The 18,873-nt window shown below is 42.2% G+C and overlaps 2 protein-coding genes across 4 annotated transcripts in view; one reads left to right on the top strand and one right to left on the bottom strand.

The window, feature by feature from the left end:
- Window positions 1-18,873, top strand: part of LOC125892608 (cathepsin S-like) — an 853,108-nt gene that overhangs the window by 9,830 nt on the left and 824,405 nt on the right. The gene's annotated exons all lie outside the window — the stretch shown is intronic.
- bmper (BMP binding endothelial regulator) overlaps window positions 1-18,873 on the bottom strand; it is a 41,346-nt gene that overhangs the window by 15,612 nt on the left and 6,861 nt on the right. Inside the window, exons 2-3 of one of the 3 annotated variants that reach the window (XM_049582625.1) lie at window positions 17,639-17,724; window positions 319-418 (exon numbers count right to left, since the gene is read on the bottom strand). In XM_049582625.1, the coding sequence (XP_049438582.1) occupies window positions 319-418; window positions 17,639-17,724 (186 nt within the window). Of the gene's footprint in view, window positions 1-318; window positions 419-4,451; window positions 4,762-17,638; window positions 17,725-18,873 lie in introns of those variants that run through there. The other 2 variants (XM_049582626.1, XM_049582627.1) reach the window with 2 other exon arrangements.

Here is an 18,873-nt window from a genome sequence, read left to right as displayed (position 1 = left end):
TACCGGTGTGTTATTACAGTCTGCTGTTAGTGCAGAGCAGCTGCAGGTACAGTCGTCCTACAATAAACCATCCTAGAGTCATTACTGTCGTCACTGCTGGTGAATTATTGTGACATCACAGCCAAACACACAAAGGAACACAGCCGTCGTACAAAGACTTCATTTCCTCCCCTGAGTTCAATGTGGAGAATCTGAAGACAGCACAAGTCATTCAAACTTTTAACTCTGAATATTAAGATTTTATGTAGTTTCCACAACCCCATTATTCTGGCTTTGTCTGTCCATCTGTCTGTCCATCTGTCTGTCTGTCTGTCTTACCTTTACACCTCTCGCAGCAGGCTCCCGTCTGTTTCACCACCAGAGCACAGTCCTCAGACACCAGCGGGCATTTCTCCTGTTTACAGTCGGCCTTCCCCTCCTGCAGCACAGAGACAGAGAGAGGACGGGAGGAGAGAGACACTCGGTCAGTGTTATATTTCCAACATACTGAATACTAGGAGTGTCCAGACTTTTTTTAAATGGGGGCCAGATAAGTTAATGTGCTGCTTCTTGCATCACTATGATTATTAAAAACATCACGTACAAATGACAGAAACACAACAGTTTCATCAGTACTCATCTCTCCAGCACTCCTGAAAGCAGCAGCCCTCGCGCTTGACTTCACACTTCTTTGCTGCGGCCACATCTGATGCCCAGCAGGAAATATCTGACGTTAGGTGACTGTTCATTTGCCTGTTCACTGTCTACCTATGAAAACACATTACTTTCACCTGCATAGTTCTTCTGCATGTGTACAAACTGTATGATAGTCGTAGAGAAAAATGCAAAGTGATCTTTCATGATTAACCTATACTGTATTAATCATATAGAATATTTTGAAAGACAAGCTGAGGGCTGTTCACGGGCCAGAGTTTAGACATGACTGCTGTGTGTCACTGTTAACGACACACTCTTTTGCTCTCTTTTCAGTTTGAATTCTTATTTTTCATGATCCTTTTACTGGTGGAAGTCAAAAAGGACGTAAAGTCTTGAAGTTTAAAAAATATATAATCCAGTCTACATCATCTTACACAAACATACAGAAAACCTTGTTCATAATTATAATTATTTGTCTGAGCTTAGAAAAAGCAACATGAATTTTAGACTTTATCTGGTAGTTGTAATATTTTACTAACAGTGGAGGAAGTTACAGTTCAAGGGAAACTTTGTAGATTTTCGACTCGCTTTATACCCACACTGTTATGTGTGAATGAAATACAATTAACTTTCTTCTATCTTGCCAGCAGCCACCCCAACATTGTTATTTTGCCTCTACTGTGCGAGGGTTGTTTCGTCTATATGGCGGCATCTGAGGTCATAACAGTGCTGAAATGATGTATGTATAAACAGGACAGCCAGCAGAACAGGTGTGACGCTTTGGTGACGCGGTATGTGTGCAACCCACCACAGGAGACCTTGTTTCCAGCAGTAAAATACAATAAATTACTTCATTAAAACCCCTCAACTTTATAATATAAAATATTCATGACTAAATAAACAGCAAAAACTGAGTTAATCTTTTTTATCAGGTCTGATTTGACGTATTTTGATCAGATTTGACTGACACTGACATGACAACAACAAATACAGGTAATTTTTTTTACGTATTTCGTCATTAATCAAATAACTAGACGAATTATTTGAGATAATGAAAAGCCAGAGGATCACCAAAGTTATTACAAATCATCCTGAGGGGAAATAAATATCTGTACAAATTCCGTGGCAATGTGACCAATATTTGTTGATCACTGCTGAATAAAATAATGTTGCTTGAAATGTTTTCACAACAGCTTTTCACCTGCACATCACCTCTGTGCTCTGCTATCAGACTTCATCACAGGTTAGACGTGTGCAGCTTGTGTTCTGCAGTAAAACGTGACTCAGTCTTCACAGTTAAGCTGTGACTTTTCACACCAACTCAACGATCCTCCTGTCACCTTCAGGAACACTGCACACTGTATCCGTCATCAGCGCTAACTGCACCGTGGGACTGCGCTTGTTTAATCCACTCCACTTTCACACCCAGCTTTTACTGCTGATTTTATCCACATGCTCTGTGTGTGTGTGTATGTGTGTTTTATTTTACACACTGTGAGGGTTCATAAAGTGGAGGCTGGCGGGTCCCGTGGCCCTGTGGCGCTGCGGCAGGCAGCTCTAACGAGGACGGATCAAAGCAGGGCGAAAATAAATCGGGTGGTTTAATATAGCAGCAGCGCTCCAACTAAACCCCAACCACACTGAGGACAGATGATGTCATGACAGAGGAGGAGGGAGGAGAGGGACAGAGGTGGAAAGAGGGGACAAGGAAAGTTAAGTGAGCAGCTGGGAGAAGAAATTAGATAAAGGACAAAATCTGCTTTTGCACATTCAGATTCCCCCAGAAAACTACTACCGAAAAGTTTTCATGTGAGCACAAGTCAATACTCACTAATGGGAAAAAGCTGATCTGGCAGTGCAGTGGGAGAGGTCGTATCAGGCTGTACGCCAAATTTCGGTACTATAGGTCATTTTATATGAGGCCCCCATTTCAGTCAATATGTGGTTTATCCAGCCTCATTAGACCTTGGATTTCTTTGTGGGTTGTTAAGTCCACAGGTGTCACAGAGATCCAAGAGATCATGTGACCACAACACCAGCATCCATCTCACTCCTGTGTCTTAATAAAAGAGCACAGAGGTGAGAGTTTGTTCAGATGAACAGCTCAGGGAGAAGCTGCAAAATGTTTCCAAAACAGGCAAGCAAAAAAAAAAAAAAATCCAGCCCCAATCCAAACTCATAAAATACTGCTGCTTTGTCAGTGATCTGTGCGTTAAATATACAGACGCATAAAGACACCTTTAGCAGCGGTATAATACACACTGTGCAGCAGCGGCTGTTAGCGATAAAGCAGGCTCGCAAGCAAATTATATTATTTCACACACAGATATTAACCGTCACTCGCACAAGCTGACAATAGTCATGTTAGCTAAAACTAGCTCTAATATTAGCAAGGTTTGGCCCATATTAAATTACTTAACTATTATTTCCAAAGCATCGTACGCGTTCCAACAAAAGCTCAGACTAGACTAGATACATGTGTTTATTTATGGCCAGATGTTGCTCTGTATGGTCAGTACAGACACACTTCTCCTGTGTCCTTGATCGAGGTGCTGCAGTTTCTCTCCACCTACTGCAAGACCCAGGGCATGATGGGAAACGCCTGGCTCTCACCTGATCTAACAGCCGACTGGTTTAGAAGTTGACCCAATTATATGAATTTCAGATATTTAAATTTTACTGGTCTGATTTCAAGGTTTATTCTGGTAACAGCTGTTGTATATTAACACTGGACTGTTTTAATTATTGAAGTATTTACAGACACTGGTGATCAGTGGGAGATGAGGATTCTTAAAATAGCATGTGTACAAATGTGAAGCTCTGATTATATTTGACTGATATTTAATGAAAGCTGCTGTCTTGTATATAACATGAACCTTATAGTCAGACACAGTGTATTGAGGGGGCAGGTCAAACTGATATGATGCTGATTTACAGGAGAGTTCACGTCAAATGGAGATTGAGCCATGAACATAAATTACAGATCTCCTGTGAGGCATTTTAATAGGCTACTCTATCATAATTAAAACAACTGGGATCAAACTGATACACGAGGCTGATTATATTTTAATAATCGACATCACATCTGACCGGATGTAGCCTAACGTTAGTTGTTTCTGTGACTTCCTGTACTGACGGCTGCTGGAAACTGTCGGGAAGCTGTCCGACTTCACCGTGACCTTTAATCCCCACCTGCTACACTCTTCAGGCGAACGTAGTTTATCTCCAACAACCCTTTCAGATCCCTGTATTAGCCGATGGGGAGTTTTCCATCGGCTTTTGGATTATTGCCGAAAATAAACTCTGTGCACAAACGTTTATGATACTTACACGTTTAGTTCCGTAAGAAAATCTTCACAAATTAACACTTCATGATTACTGAAGCCTGAAAACAATCGCCAGAGGTACAAAGTTACCGTTAGGCTGTAAATGAACTACACTGCGGTTGCATGTCCTGACGTCATCACCATAACAATAAAGCCGTGTTCGGCCCAGCGTGATGACGTTCTGTAGTTTTATTTAGCTCTTTGTTAGCAACCGCCATTTTCTAAGACACACAGAAGCTAAACACTGTGGGGTATTTACTGATGTGTTTCAGTCTCTTCAGCTTGTGTTAACCACAGACCATATTTTGGGCCTCTCACCAAAATGCCATTAAAAAAACACACTGACTTCATGAGGAGCCTACAGGGAGAGCTAACTTGCTAACTCACTTTAGGACTAAATCCTGTGGCTCTCTATTAACAGTCAGTGTAGCCTGTAATGTCACTGCTACTCAGAGGAGATATCTGTGCCTCAAGAGTTCAGTAACTTACAACACTGTGCTCACTGTCCACAGTCCTTCACAAAAACGGTGTTAAATCCAAAAGCCGAAGCAAAACAAATCCAGACCAAAAAACACGTTGTCCGAGTCCGCAGTGTTGTGTTGTCCTCTTGTTCCACTGACCGGGGTAAACTGAAACTGCTAAGCTAGCTAACGGTTAGCGAGCTAAGCCAGCTAGCTCGATGCTAGCAGGCTAACGGTTCACTTTGTCAAAACTTCTTTCACAGTCAGTGACTGAACTAAAGCTCCACACTCTGTTAGCTCCCGTGTTTACAGTCAGTTCTTATCGACTCACTAGTTTATACTCTCTCCTGCTAACTACTACCTGCTCTCCTTCTCTCCATTACTGACCCTCCTGGTGTTTCCCGCCCTCTGATTGGCTGACAGCTTAACAAGCTAATCACACTTGAAGTCTAATAAAATAAAACCTGATTTACACATTTATTAACCCACTACAAAGTAAAACAACAAACACCATTTAAATAACAAAACGTGCAAATATGCCTTTTAAATGCATATAAATAAGACAATGGAATAATAGCACGATGCAAACACAAACACATGGACTTAAACCAGGATTTTACATATATATTATATAAATAAGAAAATGGGGGTAGTTTTCAAAAAATGGCATTTGTTAATAATTCTTTGTAAAAATAATTAAATATTGTAACCTTTGGTAAATGTTGCTGTTGTACCTAACTTCATTTGAGTAGAGGAAATCTCCATTAGCCACTTGGCTAATTTATACAATGTAAAATGCCATAGACTTGTGCTAATAGCATTAGCATGTTGTATTTGTGGGGAGAATGTATCCAGTAGTCTGGGGCCGTTAGTGGCCGTTTTGGTAAGGAAACGGAACCAGGGCGAGTGAGACAGGATCCGGAATTCGATGGATGTGCCTTTCCGTAAAAATAAAAGCACCAAGCTAATAAAAATGCGGTGAAACTTTTAATTTAAAGAATATAATTTACAAGAAGAACCCCGAGCCATTAAGTTAATCAATTTTCTTACACCCCTCATCACCCCAAATCGATGGTGCACCAGAATTTAAAGTTTTACAATGGTGAACACTTTTAGTTTGGTGAATTTGGTGAATACCGCATCCGCTCCCTAGACCGGAACCAGAATCTAGACAAAATTCAGAGTGAATAGACACCAGGCTCTTCGCTTGAAGAGCCTGGTGATGCGAGGCTAGTATCCAGATAAAGACAAGTGTTAGTCTGTGAATCTGTGTGAGTTATAGTAAAGCTGGTTTGTGTACTTGTGTTTGATATTGTTTCTATTAAGACATATTTAATGTGTGTTTGATGTGTGTTTTGAATCAACTAAACTTTACAGCAGCCACAGCAACCCTACTGCCCATAAGTGTTCTGGAGGTGTAACTGCAGAGTGACACAGACACACCACCGCACAAGTATAAATGCTCATAACATCGTAGGCTCTGTGTAGAGTTGAGACACAACTATAAATCTGCCTTAACATGGAGCATACAGTCGACTTTATCTCTCTTTCCCTGATGAATACTACTATCGTGTTGGTGTTACGCAGTTGAGGCCTCACTGTTGTGACACCCGCTTTTCAATGATCAAATCAAACTCCTCCAAACATCATATCCTGCCTGCCGATCCTGTTTCATTCAGAAATACGTCACCACACTGACACTTAATGCTATCAATCCGCCATCTCATCCGGACGTTAAAGGACAGTGTCAGTGTTTTTGAAAGTTTAAGCTCCTAAACTAAAAACATAATTCATATTTCTACACATATCTACAGTTTTGTAGACAGTTTTTAAAATGTGTGCTTTAAACTTTAGGTTTCAGGGTGGGGGATTTTTTGTCAGTGGCTTTCATCAGCTCATAATGATGACGCAACAAAAATCAGTGCACACATGATGATGCTGATGTCACATAACAACACCAGCCAGGTGGACAGGTTGTTGTGACTTACAGAGAGGAATGTAAACTTCACTGCTGATAAATCTGCAGCAGCTGTAACCAAACTCTCAGCTGTGATCTATGTTAAATGGACACAATAAAAAACAGCAGAATGGTCCTTTAAAGAGCTGCGGACAATCAGGTCGTCAAGGTCACGTCCTCTCTCCCTCTGTCCTGTTAACCATTAGCACAAAGTGGTGTTAGAACATGTGACCCCCCCACCCTCTTGTCTCTGGGTCAAAGGTCACAACGGGTCACCACACCTTATAAACACTCGACATACCATCGCGGCACCAAGGCTCGTGGACTGGACGGCTGTCTGTCGCTGAGGGTGACGACCCCACAACACACACACACACACACACACACACACACACAGTGGGATGAAGTGTTGGTATGCTCCTGTGTGTGTCAGAGAAAGGGAAAGTGTTTGCTACTGTATGGAGGTACAAAGAACTCAACTTGAATTACGCTGAATCCGTCTGTGTTTGACCGAACTCCAGATTCACTGTGTTGTTACTGATTTATTTTTACACAGTTTTCATGTTAATGTTTTTGGAGAAAATGTCTTTCAAGCTTCTGAAGTCAAAACTGACGCAGCCTGTAGGTTACAGGAGGACTCATGAAGCTCAGTGAGCTGTTGAGTCTCTTGAGGTTTCAGCGTCAGACAGAAAGTCTGATTTTACCCACTGTGTTTTAAATCCAATCAGTTCAATCCAGTCAGTACTAACTGAATTAGAGAAGGTCAAAGTCGACTACAGTAATTCCATTATTGACCGAGTTCTGTCAAGAAAACAACGTTTTCGAGTACATCATATATGCTTGTTTTTCCTGCTTTGGAAGTTTACATTAAACAACAGAAAATAAGAAATTTATTTGCTGATAATATGTTTAAAATATCAGTTTCAAATTGATACAGATAGTAAAAGTCATCATGTGACTGCGCTGCACCGTCAGTTTAAATCATTAGAAATAAATCTTTACTGAGTCCATAAAGCTCCAGGAAAGATTTTCTAAAAAAGAAAAAAGGAGCTTTAAAATCTTTTTGCATTCACTGTGAAGAAAAAAAAACATATAAACTGAGGTTAAATATCAAAACCTTGTATTTTCTTTGGGTTTTGTGGTGCTAGGATTTGATCTTTAACCAAAAAAGTTCTAAAAAAGAACTTTTTTTCTCCCATTTGTTTGCATGTTATTGAACTGGAGGTTTTTGACTGAAGCTTATTTATGTTCTGAACACGTGTTTGAATGTTTGTCATGTTTTAATTAAAACCAGAATAAAAAGCAAAGTTAGATCAGATTCCATCAGGAGACAGAATATTTAATTCTAAACATAATCTCGGACAGAAAAATCAAAAGGACATCATAAACAAGTGTTTTAACAATTAACTTTGAGACCAAATTAATCATTAAAACACTGAAAGAAAATTAAATCTCATCTCTTTTCTTCTTCTTGAATGGATAAACAGTTGCACTGTTCTGCCACTAGGAGGCGACAGTGCTCACTACTTCTCCTCATCATTTTCTTCCTCACTGCTTCTCCTCATCATCGCTCAACTCCAGCCCTCTTTCTCCCATCATCCATCACTTTCCCTTCGTCTGCAATCACTTCTCTTGTTTATTCTTTTTCCAACTGAAATTTAACAATCAGCAGCAGCCTGAATATCACCACCATCCCCTGCACTCTTTCTTTCTCTCACACTTTGTTTTTCCATCTTTCTCTCCAGCTGAATCTCTCCTCTGTTTCCTCAGGATTTAAAGCCCCTGTCTCCCTCCCTCCTCCTCCTCCTCCTCTGTCCTTTCATGCTGTCTCTCTGTCATGGTGAAGGATAGAGGGATCAGTCGGCGTCTGTCAGCGCAGGAGAGGAGCTCTCAACTAAAAGGCCCACTTAAGTCCTTGGACATCACCCCCCCAAAACCTTAACCCCCTCTTGGCACCGTGACCTTCCACCTTTCACCCTTCCTCCTAAACAAACAGGTCACGACCTGAGAGAGCAGGAGCCACAGTAGCTTAGGGACGAAACGGGGGAACGGAGACGCTGATGGGAACTGCTTTCCCAAAACCAGTAGGGTAAGGTAGTTATGTCGGGCCCCAGTGTTACATGATCAAATAGAGACGTGACATTAACACAAATGTTACCAACAATCACTGCACGCCTGTATGTGACAAAAATATCAAAGAAAATAAGAAATTATTCATTTAACTGAACAGTTTTATATATATTTATAGTTTTGGGGTTTACATATAGTTTTATAGGGTTTGCATTTTTAAGGGCATACAGCTCACAGCAAATGGCACCAAATGGCAGTCTCATTCACAAGGCCCCCCCACCCCACAGGCCCCAGTGCAACTGCACTGTCTGCACTGTCTATATCTACACCCCTGCCCAAAATATGTCAACCAGTCGTCTTTACAAAAGCTAAACTTATATGTACAGTTTCTCTAAAGCAAAGTAACGACATCGGCCACTGCTCAGAGTAGAAGACAAGTCGCACACAACCACAAAAAAAATTTAAAAATTAAATATCACTCCAAAAATCCAGTTTTATATCTTTTTAAATAGCTTCAGGGTTATCAGAATAATATTCCACACTGAACTAACATTATCAGTTTTGTCTTGTTGCAGTTCTTCATTAAAGCCGTATGATGTCGACACTCAAATATTCAAACACAAGACATTTTCTGTCTGCACCACTTCACACATTTCCCAAAATTCAGCCTGATATATTTGGTCTGTTTGGAAGCCTTGAGATCTCCACTCCAGATTTTACATACAGTTACAAGTACAAATTTTAGCGGCAGTGGCCTCTGATCTGTTTGTGACGGAGTCATTGTCACAGAAATGGTTACCCTGACCCTTCATGCTGTTTCCTGATAATCAAAGAAAACATATTGTTCAATTTTCAGAAATATACAACAGATAATGCTGCACAAACTCACAAGAAAGTCTCAAGTCTTTGCACTCGAGCCCAAAGATAAGTCCCAAGTCAAGTCAGGCAAGTCCTGAGTCATATCCCAAGTCCTAAACTTTGAGTTTTGAGTCCTAAACAAGTCATACCACTCCTCACCTGATGTAATGCCATTATAACAACAGGGTAAAAAATAACTGATTTACAAAAGCTAACAACACTTTTTAAATGAGTCATAATGAATTTGTGATGTCCATTTTTCACTCAGTACAGATTGTGCTTTCTAAACTTCTGCCCAGAACTGAGTATTGATCCATCCATTACTGTGACAGAACAATTTCAAGCTCCATCACTACTTAATGGTTGAATAAAATAATTAAATACAGCTCATATTTGTGACAGGGAATTCTTCTATGTGTTTTTGATTTTGTGCAATGATTATACTTCATCAGTATCAGTGCCTCCCTACACGTTACTGCTCTAAAATAAAATAGAGATTTTAAAAAAAGAAGCTTTTTTTGAATATGCATTAATTTGTTAAACCATGTTTGTTGAAAGTTATTGCGTCTCTGTCTGTTATTTTTGACCTGCATGTATTGTTTACCATTGAGTAGCTGTTGTACGCAAACAAATGATCTTTGGTATTATTTTTTCCTACTGACACTGCAACCATTGCATGCTGTCAGTTCAAACAAAGTGGATCTGGGGAATTGCATGCCGACGTGCTGAACATGAAAAGCTTTAATGTTTGTTGATTTAGGAAATGAAATGATTTGTGGAACATATTTATTACTCTTTGGGCCCCGGGGAAGGTATCAAGTATTTTTGAGTCAAAAGGCCAAAGTCCAAATGAAGTAATGAGTCATTATGTTAAAGTTAAGACGAGCAGCAAGAGTCTAAAGTCATCAAAGTTATGAATCAAGTCTGACTTGAGTTTTCACCTCTATAAGTTAATCTCCTGATTGTTTCACCTTCGTCTAAAAAAGCCATCAGCCCCCAAATCCTGAACTTCTCCAGAATCCCTGCAAAACACATTCATAAAATATAGTTTGGGGGTTTTACTTTTTCTCGTAAAAACTCTTGTGGCACCGAGGACACAATAATGTTTTAATGAGTTAATTATATTCCAGATTTATTTCACAGAGACTTTTTATTGTAACTGTTGGACTGAAGATCTGGCAGGACGTTTGTACTGGTCCTCTGTTCTCCTCGTCTGACCCTCACACACTCTTTTCATCTCTTGTTTCTTCCTCACTTCATCCTCCTCACTTCCTACCACTCAGTTTGCAGGAGAAATAATTCCATATTTCTGACACCTTATGTTTTATCTATTTCTTTTTTCTTTTTCATCTGACTTTTGCTTTTGAAACCTGACTGAAATCCATCATTAAAGTTTTACTGCCTGATATTTTCCATGTTATAAATGGATCAGGCGTGGGCTCAGTGTTATCAGGTGGTTATCACTTCGCCCCTCCTGTATTGATCAGCTTCTGTTTGAGTTGAGACACTGACAGGAAACAACCTTTGACCTTTGTCTCAGATCGATCTCAGAGACTGAGGATAAAACTCTTCTGTGTGTTCTGCATCAGGAATGTTTGATCGACTCATGAGCTGCTGTGACCTTCGACCCCCTTGCCGACACGTGCTGCTTGCAATGTTGTTAAAAGTTCAGGTATTAAACTCAAATTAAATCCCAGCAGGACGAGAGCAGCAGATGAAGTGTGTGACTCTGAGTGAGTTTATTCCATTTTGTGTTCAAAGCAGTTAAACAACAGCTTTTTACATTTCACTCTTCTTCATTTTATCTTATTTCAAAATGAATCATCTCTCTTTTAAGGGTTAGTCGGCTCAATTCTGTCACAGCAGAGAGAACAAGAAACTCGTGTGTAATATTTGTCTCTAAGAAGATCCTCTTATTACTAAAAGTGTGTGTCATATAAAAACTAAAGTGATGGTCAAAGTTGTCACAGTGAAATTTAAGGTGTGCTGATGGATTCACGTCATCAACTCATGCATTGAGTAACATTACAAGTTAACGTTCCACCTTAAAAGTTGCCGGCAGTCGGCCCAGTGAATGAAGTTATTTTTTTCTCTTTCATTTTATAGTTGTAGTTTACTGATGTATGAACAGAGGTTACATAAAACCAGAGTGAGCGTCCTCTACTGACCAATCAGACTGCAGGGTTTCTAGCTCCACCTTTTAGTACCAGATCTGTGTGCTAGGTACCCCAACAGAGGGGGGACCAAACATGGAGACGCTAAGGAACGCTTCTGTTGGGACCATCCACAACTTTCACTGTGGAGACAGAAACAATGTTGAACTGAACTGAACTGAACTAGCCTGAGTGTCAGACTGAAGCTCCCAGAACCTTCAGTCTGACATCGCCTCCATTGAAGGCGATTCACAAGGGGGAGGGAATTTGATTTTTCCCTAACCAATCAGTAGAGATCGACTCACCCAGAATCTGACGTCATTAGTATCCATGCCTCGGGGGTGCCGAAAACAAGCGAGCATTGCCTGTTTAAAATGTCTCCGTCGTCGTGCACGGCCAGCTGCATCGCTATTAAATCCAATTTAGCGGCTTCCTTAATTTGGTCCTCCGTTAACGCGTAGTGGCGAAATACCTCGATAGCATCGTCAGTGTGGTCTGTAGGATCTGTAGCGGTCGCCATTGTTGCTATCCTCACCAGTTACCCACCAGCGTACAGCTTGACATCAGCGTGGCGCTGATTGGCTAATCGCTAGACCTGCCCCCACCCCCGGCGTTCATTGGTCCGTCCATCGTTTGGACGAGTTAAATCGCAAATTCATTGCAGTATGCCAGACCAGAGATGCAAGCCTCCTCAGTTGAGTGGGCGGGGTCTATGGTCTGGAACCAGGCTAGAACTAAACCGTACTGCTCGGTGGAAACAGGGCTTCTGTGTCAGCCCTGTGATAGTCTGGCGATCTGTCCAGGGTGCACCCCGCCTCTCACCCAAAATGTTACTAAGGTTTTAGATGACGGTAACATTTCTTTAGAGTTGACAGGAAGTAACAATCATGCATCCACACTGTACACGTGGAGAATTCCACCTGACCTGACACCAAAACCCGACTCCAGCTCTGACTGCCACACGATGCTGAGAGGAAAAAAAGCAGCTGACTTTTACATGTTTCGGTGCACGTGAGAGAAAATCTGAACGACAACAAGTGAGAAAAGGAGCCGATGTGAGGGCGAGGAGGAGGGCGAGGGCGAGGAGGAAGAGCCGATGAGAGAGTGGAAAAAGACACAGAGATGAACAGACAGATAGACGAGGATGATGAAGAGCGTGACTGAGATGGGCCGACTCCCTCCCGAGATAACGGATCGTCATGGCGACCTGCCTGTCAGTCAGTCTGTCAGCCACATCCACTCCTGGCCCCATTACCGCGCTCAGGCCTCACCCTGACTCACACAATGGTCCTTCTGTGTGTGTATCTGTGTGTGTTAGTGTGTCCCTACCCACAGGGCCATTAGCAGGTACTCTGGACCAACTGGAGAGCCAAACCCCCCCTCCACCCCCACAACCCCTCCATGTATGAGTGACACTGGAGCCCTGATGGCTCCCCGGCCCCATAAAGACGCCCGGCAACACAGAGAGTCGTCTTTTAACGGGTGGAGGAAATTTAGTCGGTGAAAAAATAGTTTTTGCTGAAGGTCCAGTTTAACCTGACTTTAACCTGGATGTTACGTTACCTAGCATCAAAATGTTTACTCTTGTCGCACGAGGAAACTGTTCTCTAGTGGTGAGGACACGTCAGGATATACTGACAGAAGGTTCAGATAACAAAGTGAATTATAACTGCTGCAAATCGGCCAGAGTCCACACAGGTAAAATAATAATATGAACAGTCACCTTTCATCTGATGTTTTTGGAGGATTAATTTCATTTTTTTTGGTTTTACTATTTCACTTTGAAGTCCCAGTTATTACCAGCGATAAAAGTTTTTCTCATATTTCCACAAATAATTTCTTGATTACAAGAAACAAACAGGTGAAATGTACAAAAAGTACAGATTTAGATCTTTCTCTGCACGTCAAACAAAAGCAGGAGCTGAGCAATTTTCTCTGTGGTTGGATTTGTGTCACGTAAAGAAAAGAAAGCTTTATACATTTCTTATAGCCAGAATTTATCCATAGACATAGAAAAGATATTGACATTAAAAATTTACCAGGCAAACATGGCAGAAATAAAACTGGGAGCTGATATCTGTTTGTTAGGAGTGTTTGCTTGAAGGCAAAAAACAAAATCCATACATAATAGGTTTGAAAAGATTTTAGGAGATAAACAAAGGCCAAATTCAATAAAGATTGAGCCCTGAATGTATGTAAGTTTATGACTCTGTGTGTGTGTGTGTGTGTGTGTGTGTGTGTGTGTGTGTAGGGGGGTTAAAGTAGAGATGAAAGGCTGGCCATTGCCTGCTGATGACTGATAGCATTCAGCAGGGCTTTGGCTGATGTCTGCCTGATAACACAGAGGACGGCTCAGTCACACTGCTGGCCGGAGGGAGCAGCCAATCAGAGGCCAACGGAAACTTTAAAACAGCCAATCAGGTGCTGGGGTTTGGATACAGAAAGTTGTTCATGTACAAGGTGACATACAGAGTCCCATTATGAGAAAATAAGAGGTGAAGAGGTGAGTTATGGCCTTGTGCTGCGGTGTTCCTCCATCAGGTCTGTTTTTTCTGACATCAGAACATCTCAGGGTGAAGTTCAGCTCGGCTACAATGACAACTAACCACTGTCATCATTAACTGTCAGTTTTAAAGGCGAAGAAGTGGAGAGGAAAGATCCTTTTTCCACTGGACAAAAACCCGCTAACATCTGGCTTTTGTATTTAATGGCAAAGGTTATAATCACCATTCACTTCTGGGTCGAATGACTCTGCAGCAGTTACAGGTGTTTATCAGCTCCAGCTCCGATCAGCTGCAATCAGCTCTGACAAAAGTTTGACACCCAGGTGGACATGCAACTTGCTCCCAGTTTGCATGATATCCTATGAATTTGCACCAAACGAACGACATTACGTCCTTAACGTACAGCTACGTAAAAAGAAACAAGGTGAAGACGTTCCTTAAAATGACTCACAGCTCACACGGATCCGAACACGTGACTCCAATTCATTTTTTTGTGACCCGCATCTCAGGCTTTCAAAGTACGTGGGATACGTAGCTACGAATTTGGGGGCTTTTCATAAGCCCTTTTTAAACAGGAATTGTGCAAATTTGCAGGAAAGCCCAATCAGTGTTTTTGAAAATCGGGGAGTGCAGCAAAATGCCGCCTACCTACTTTTGTTTATACAGAATGTGCCTTTTTCGGGGCAATGGGGGGCGTGAGCAAGTAACAAAACGTGTAGCTCAGCGTGTGACGTAAACAGTGACGTGGGAGGGAAGCCGCGGCTGGTCAGTCCTTCGGTGATTCTCTCATAAGTCGGCCCGTCCTTCACCGTCCCCGTCATCTGACGGTTAATGGCCTCTTCGTTTGCGAGGACAAGGAGGGCGCACAATTCCTTGTCTCCCCAGTTGCTCATCTTTACAGTGTCTGTCAGGTTTGTGTTTCCCTCTTGCTACTAGCTGCTCGCTAATTCCTGCTATCAGCTGTTTCCTGTTTATCCACCGCCAGTGGCTCGCACGTGCGGCGTCATCAACAGCTCCTCCCGTGGCAGAAGGCCGCCTCACAGGGCCGCCCCTCCCTAAACGCAGAACACGCGCTGTGCGTAGGGCCTCATCTTCCATGGGGGGCCACATTTTGCGCGAGGGGACGCATTTGCGCATGTGTGCAATGGATGTGCACATGCGTGAGGTGCGTGTAGAATCAGCTCGACGAGGGAGAGAAGAGACCTGACTTCCCATGCATTGCTGCAATGATTGACAGCACTCACATCTGAACAGTAAGAGGGGTGCGCTGGCAGGCACTTGCAGAGCTGCAGCAGGTGAAGAGTTGTCGACATGTTGTCCAAAAGAGCCTCAGGAGTGTGTGCGGGGACGGGAGGTCGGACGCTCCCAGAGAGGGGAGAGGGAGAAATATAGCTAAATAAGATGAAAATAGTAAAGAATGTCTCTGTATTTTATTTCTGTTTTCAGTGTTTAATTAAGGTGGGAGAGGCGGAGGGCTGAGGGAGATCGGACGCCTCCAGAGAGGGGAGAGGGAGAAATATAACAAAATAAGATTAAATAGGAAAAACCTGTCTCCCTCTTTTATTTTATTTTCAGTGTTTAATCAAGGGTGGGGGATTGAGGTGGTGGAAGTTACTTTCTTTTGATGAGTAATTGATGGCTGTTTGTGACTCAGGTTTGTTTATTTATTTATTTCAGTTTGAAGTTATTTTTATTTAATATTTATTTATTTATTTGAATTTTTTATTTTATTTGACTCATACAGCCAAACTACTGTATCTACAGTACATTTGTTATTGCCAGTAAAGGTTGTCAAGTTAAATGGCAAGTTGTTGTACGGTCATTTTGTACCTATGATATATTTGGGATGGGGGCCTCCAAATAAAATTTCGCTTAGGGCCACAATTTGGTCAGGGGCAGCCCTGCCGCCTCGGTCTGTTTAAACCAAAAAGGTTCCACCAATATGTCTACCCAACGAGGCGGAAAATTGGGCACCTCGGATCAACTCGCCAATCCGGCTCTGTGTGTCTTAACACTCGCAGTTTGCCGGCGAAACAGCCCAACATTCGCTGAAAATCTGGCAGTGTAAAAGGGGCTGTAGGAAACATGTATGAGACCAGCCTGGGACACGTTACTTTCAGCCCTTTTACCTACGCGATGCAGTGACAGGCTGCTACAATACAGTCCATCTCCGTCCAAGCAGAACTCAAACATCTTTCAAATCAGTCGGCACAGAGTTTGAGAGAGAGACTGAATCATTAACAGACATAAAAAGAAGTAACCACCGTAACATTTTCCCTGGCCTCCATGCTGCTTTCTACTGTTTACTAACCCGGTTTTCTGACATGTCCGTGACCTTGAACGTGACACTCCAATAAATAAGAACAGAAAGGCGTACTTGTCTGCTGGCAGTGGGTAAGGAGTCTGTCACCTATCAGACTGCATGCACTGGGGATATTCTAGATTTCTTGTGCATCTTGTTATACGATTCCCCAGAACATTGTGATTCAACAAACATGTTTGGTTCCGTCATGATCTCCACAAAAATTAAAAATCGAATTCTGCAGGTTTAAACTGAATTTGACAGTCGAATACAGCATGTTGCACTAACTGAGATCAGACGATGAGAGTAATGATTAAAGATATACAAATGTTTGAGGTTCCTAACTTTCCATGAATCAGAAACAAGCATATTCACAAGCATATGGACATGATGCAGATAATTATCAGGAGTATTGTAAAATGTGTAATTTATAAACTGAGGATGCAGACGAACGCACACATGGGCTCTGGCTCGTGTGCACACAAACACACACATCATGCAGCGCTACAGCTCTCACACCCGCGTGCTTCCTGAAGGGTAAACTCTGCTCACGTGACGCCTTTTAAAAACCAAACCCTCTCTTTCAGCCGCTGCCGAGGCAGTGACACAGAAAAGCCTTGTTGGTTCGTTCTCATCCCCTAAAACAAAGACCTCTGCTGCGGTGATGGGGGGTAGAGCGGTGGCGCGGGGGTCAGGGGTCAAAGAGCACATGTTCCAGGAAAGAGTCGTCCCCTAACGTTTTGTAGGCTGGTTTTAAGAGCCGGGCCGAGCCAAGACAGCGTGACGACAGGCATGTCTGTTAAAACAAACAATCCCCACTTCATGTTTCACTGTGAGTTTGTTGTAAATCCTCAGAAAACAGTTCAGAGTCGCATCATAAAGTCCTTCCTGCTCTCACTTAAAAAACCTCTCGTCCTGACCTCATGTGCCACAAAACGTTCTCAAAATACAAAGTTTTAACGTCAAATTCTGCTCTGATCACACTGATAAATGTACTTTTTAACCACTACTTTGTTTTAGAGAAAAAGTCTTGTAAACACCATGAAATCAAACAGTGCACGCTTCACGTCTCACCAACATCCCGCCAAAACTTGCATTTCAAAGTCCTGTCGCTGGGTTACAAATCTTACACAACCTCCCGATAAGAAACACACACAGAGCTCAATAATCAGCTTTACAAATATCACTATCAGCGCTTAAAGAGGTCATTTTGTCCTATCAGCCCGAGTGGAAAAGCTGAAGCAGCATTTACACATCAAGGTGGCGAGAACAAACAGGGCGGGTGGCGAGTCATTCAGCGGGGGCGACAGCAGTAGCAGTCAGCTCTGAGACATGTCGGACAGGATGGAGAGTACAGGTAACTGCTCTTACCAGACACACGCAGGTGATGCAGGGGTTGTCAGTGATGTTGGGGATGTGGAGGACTTCCCCTTCGTTCTCACAGCTGGCCTCGGTACCTGTGAACCACAGCAGGAAGGTGACAAAGGTGAGACGCAGACTGAGGGCGGGGCTGGACTTTTGATTGTGACCAACCCTCCAGACCTGTTGGGTCCACACGACGTCACACACACTCGGGTTAAATAAACTGTGAACTGAAAGTAGGTGAATCATGACCAGACGATGCACAGAGGTTAATTACAGCTGCACTTATCAATATTTCTGCATCAACAGGCGTCACTTCACAAACCAGAGAGTTATCACATGACCCTGCAGCTCTGTGAAGCTTTTTAGTGTCTTTGAGATCATTGTTTTGGCTCACTGTCACGGCTCTCATGAACAGAGCGAAGAACTGAGCTGTTACAGTGCCAGATATGTTTACTCACGCACTGGTGGAGACCAAAGCAGAGCTAATGCTGCGTCCACATGGGATCAGGGAGACGGCAAACTGGGTGTCATTGTAGGGACTGTTCATTACTTAATTTTATCGTTTTCTTTTACTAATTTTCTTAAGCAGTGGGAGGGACTTATTTTAGTTTAGGGGAGGGGCATACAAATTTAAATGCTTGTATTTTGTATTTCTTTTACCACAGATTTTTAAAGAAAACTTGTTTTCATTAAAAATCGCCAAAATCACACCATTTATCACGGCCAGAAACTGTAGATACAGAGATTATCTTTGGATTTACACATTTCCGATGGTCCTTTGACACATCCTGTGCAACGAACGCTTCCATCAGAAAAAAAAAAAAAAACCAACTGAATCTGAGCTTAAAATAGTGATATTTTATTAAAATCACGTTATTCCATGTCTCATTTAAAATTTGGCCAAAAATAAAGCAATTGCACGAACTAACCAGCATGAACCACAAGACAGAAACACCAAGGTTTTTTTCAACTCCAGGATTTTATCTTCAACTTTTTACTTTCAAACTTGAAAGTTTTAAAAATCCAAAAACTAATTTATGGTGGAGGGAGGGTCATGGATTTTCCGCTAGTCACTCAGGGAGGCTCAAGGCTCCCTGAGTGGACGAGAGCAGGACGGTGGAATTGGGTGAGGTTGGCAGAGAATACCACGGTTACAGTAAACAGCATCGCCATTCAAGTCGAATTATGAACTTTTTGCTTTCCTCTACAACAGAATTTACAGCCACACAAGGCTCAAAAAT

Source organism: Epinephelus fuscoguttatus, linkage group LG8 (genome assembly GCF_011397635.1).
Source record: "Epinephelus fuscoguttatus linkage group LG8, E.fuscoguttatus.final_Chr_v1".
NCBI lineage: Eukaryota > Metazoa > Chordata > Actinopteri > Perciformes > Serranidae > Epinephelus > Epinephelus fuscoguttatus.
This window is presented reverse-complemented; position numbering and strand designations above follow the sequence as displayed.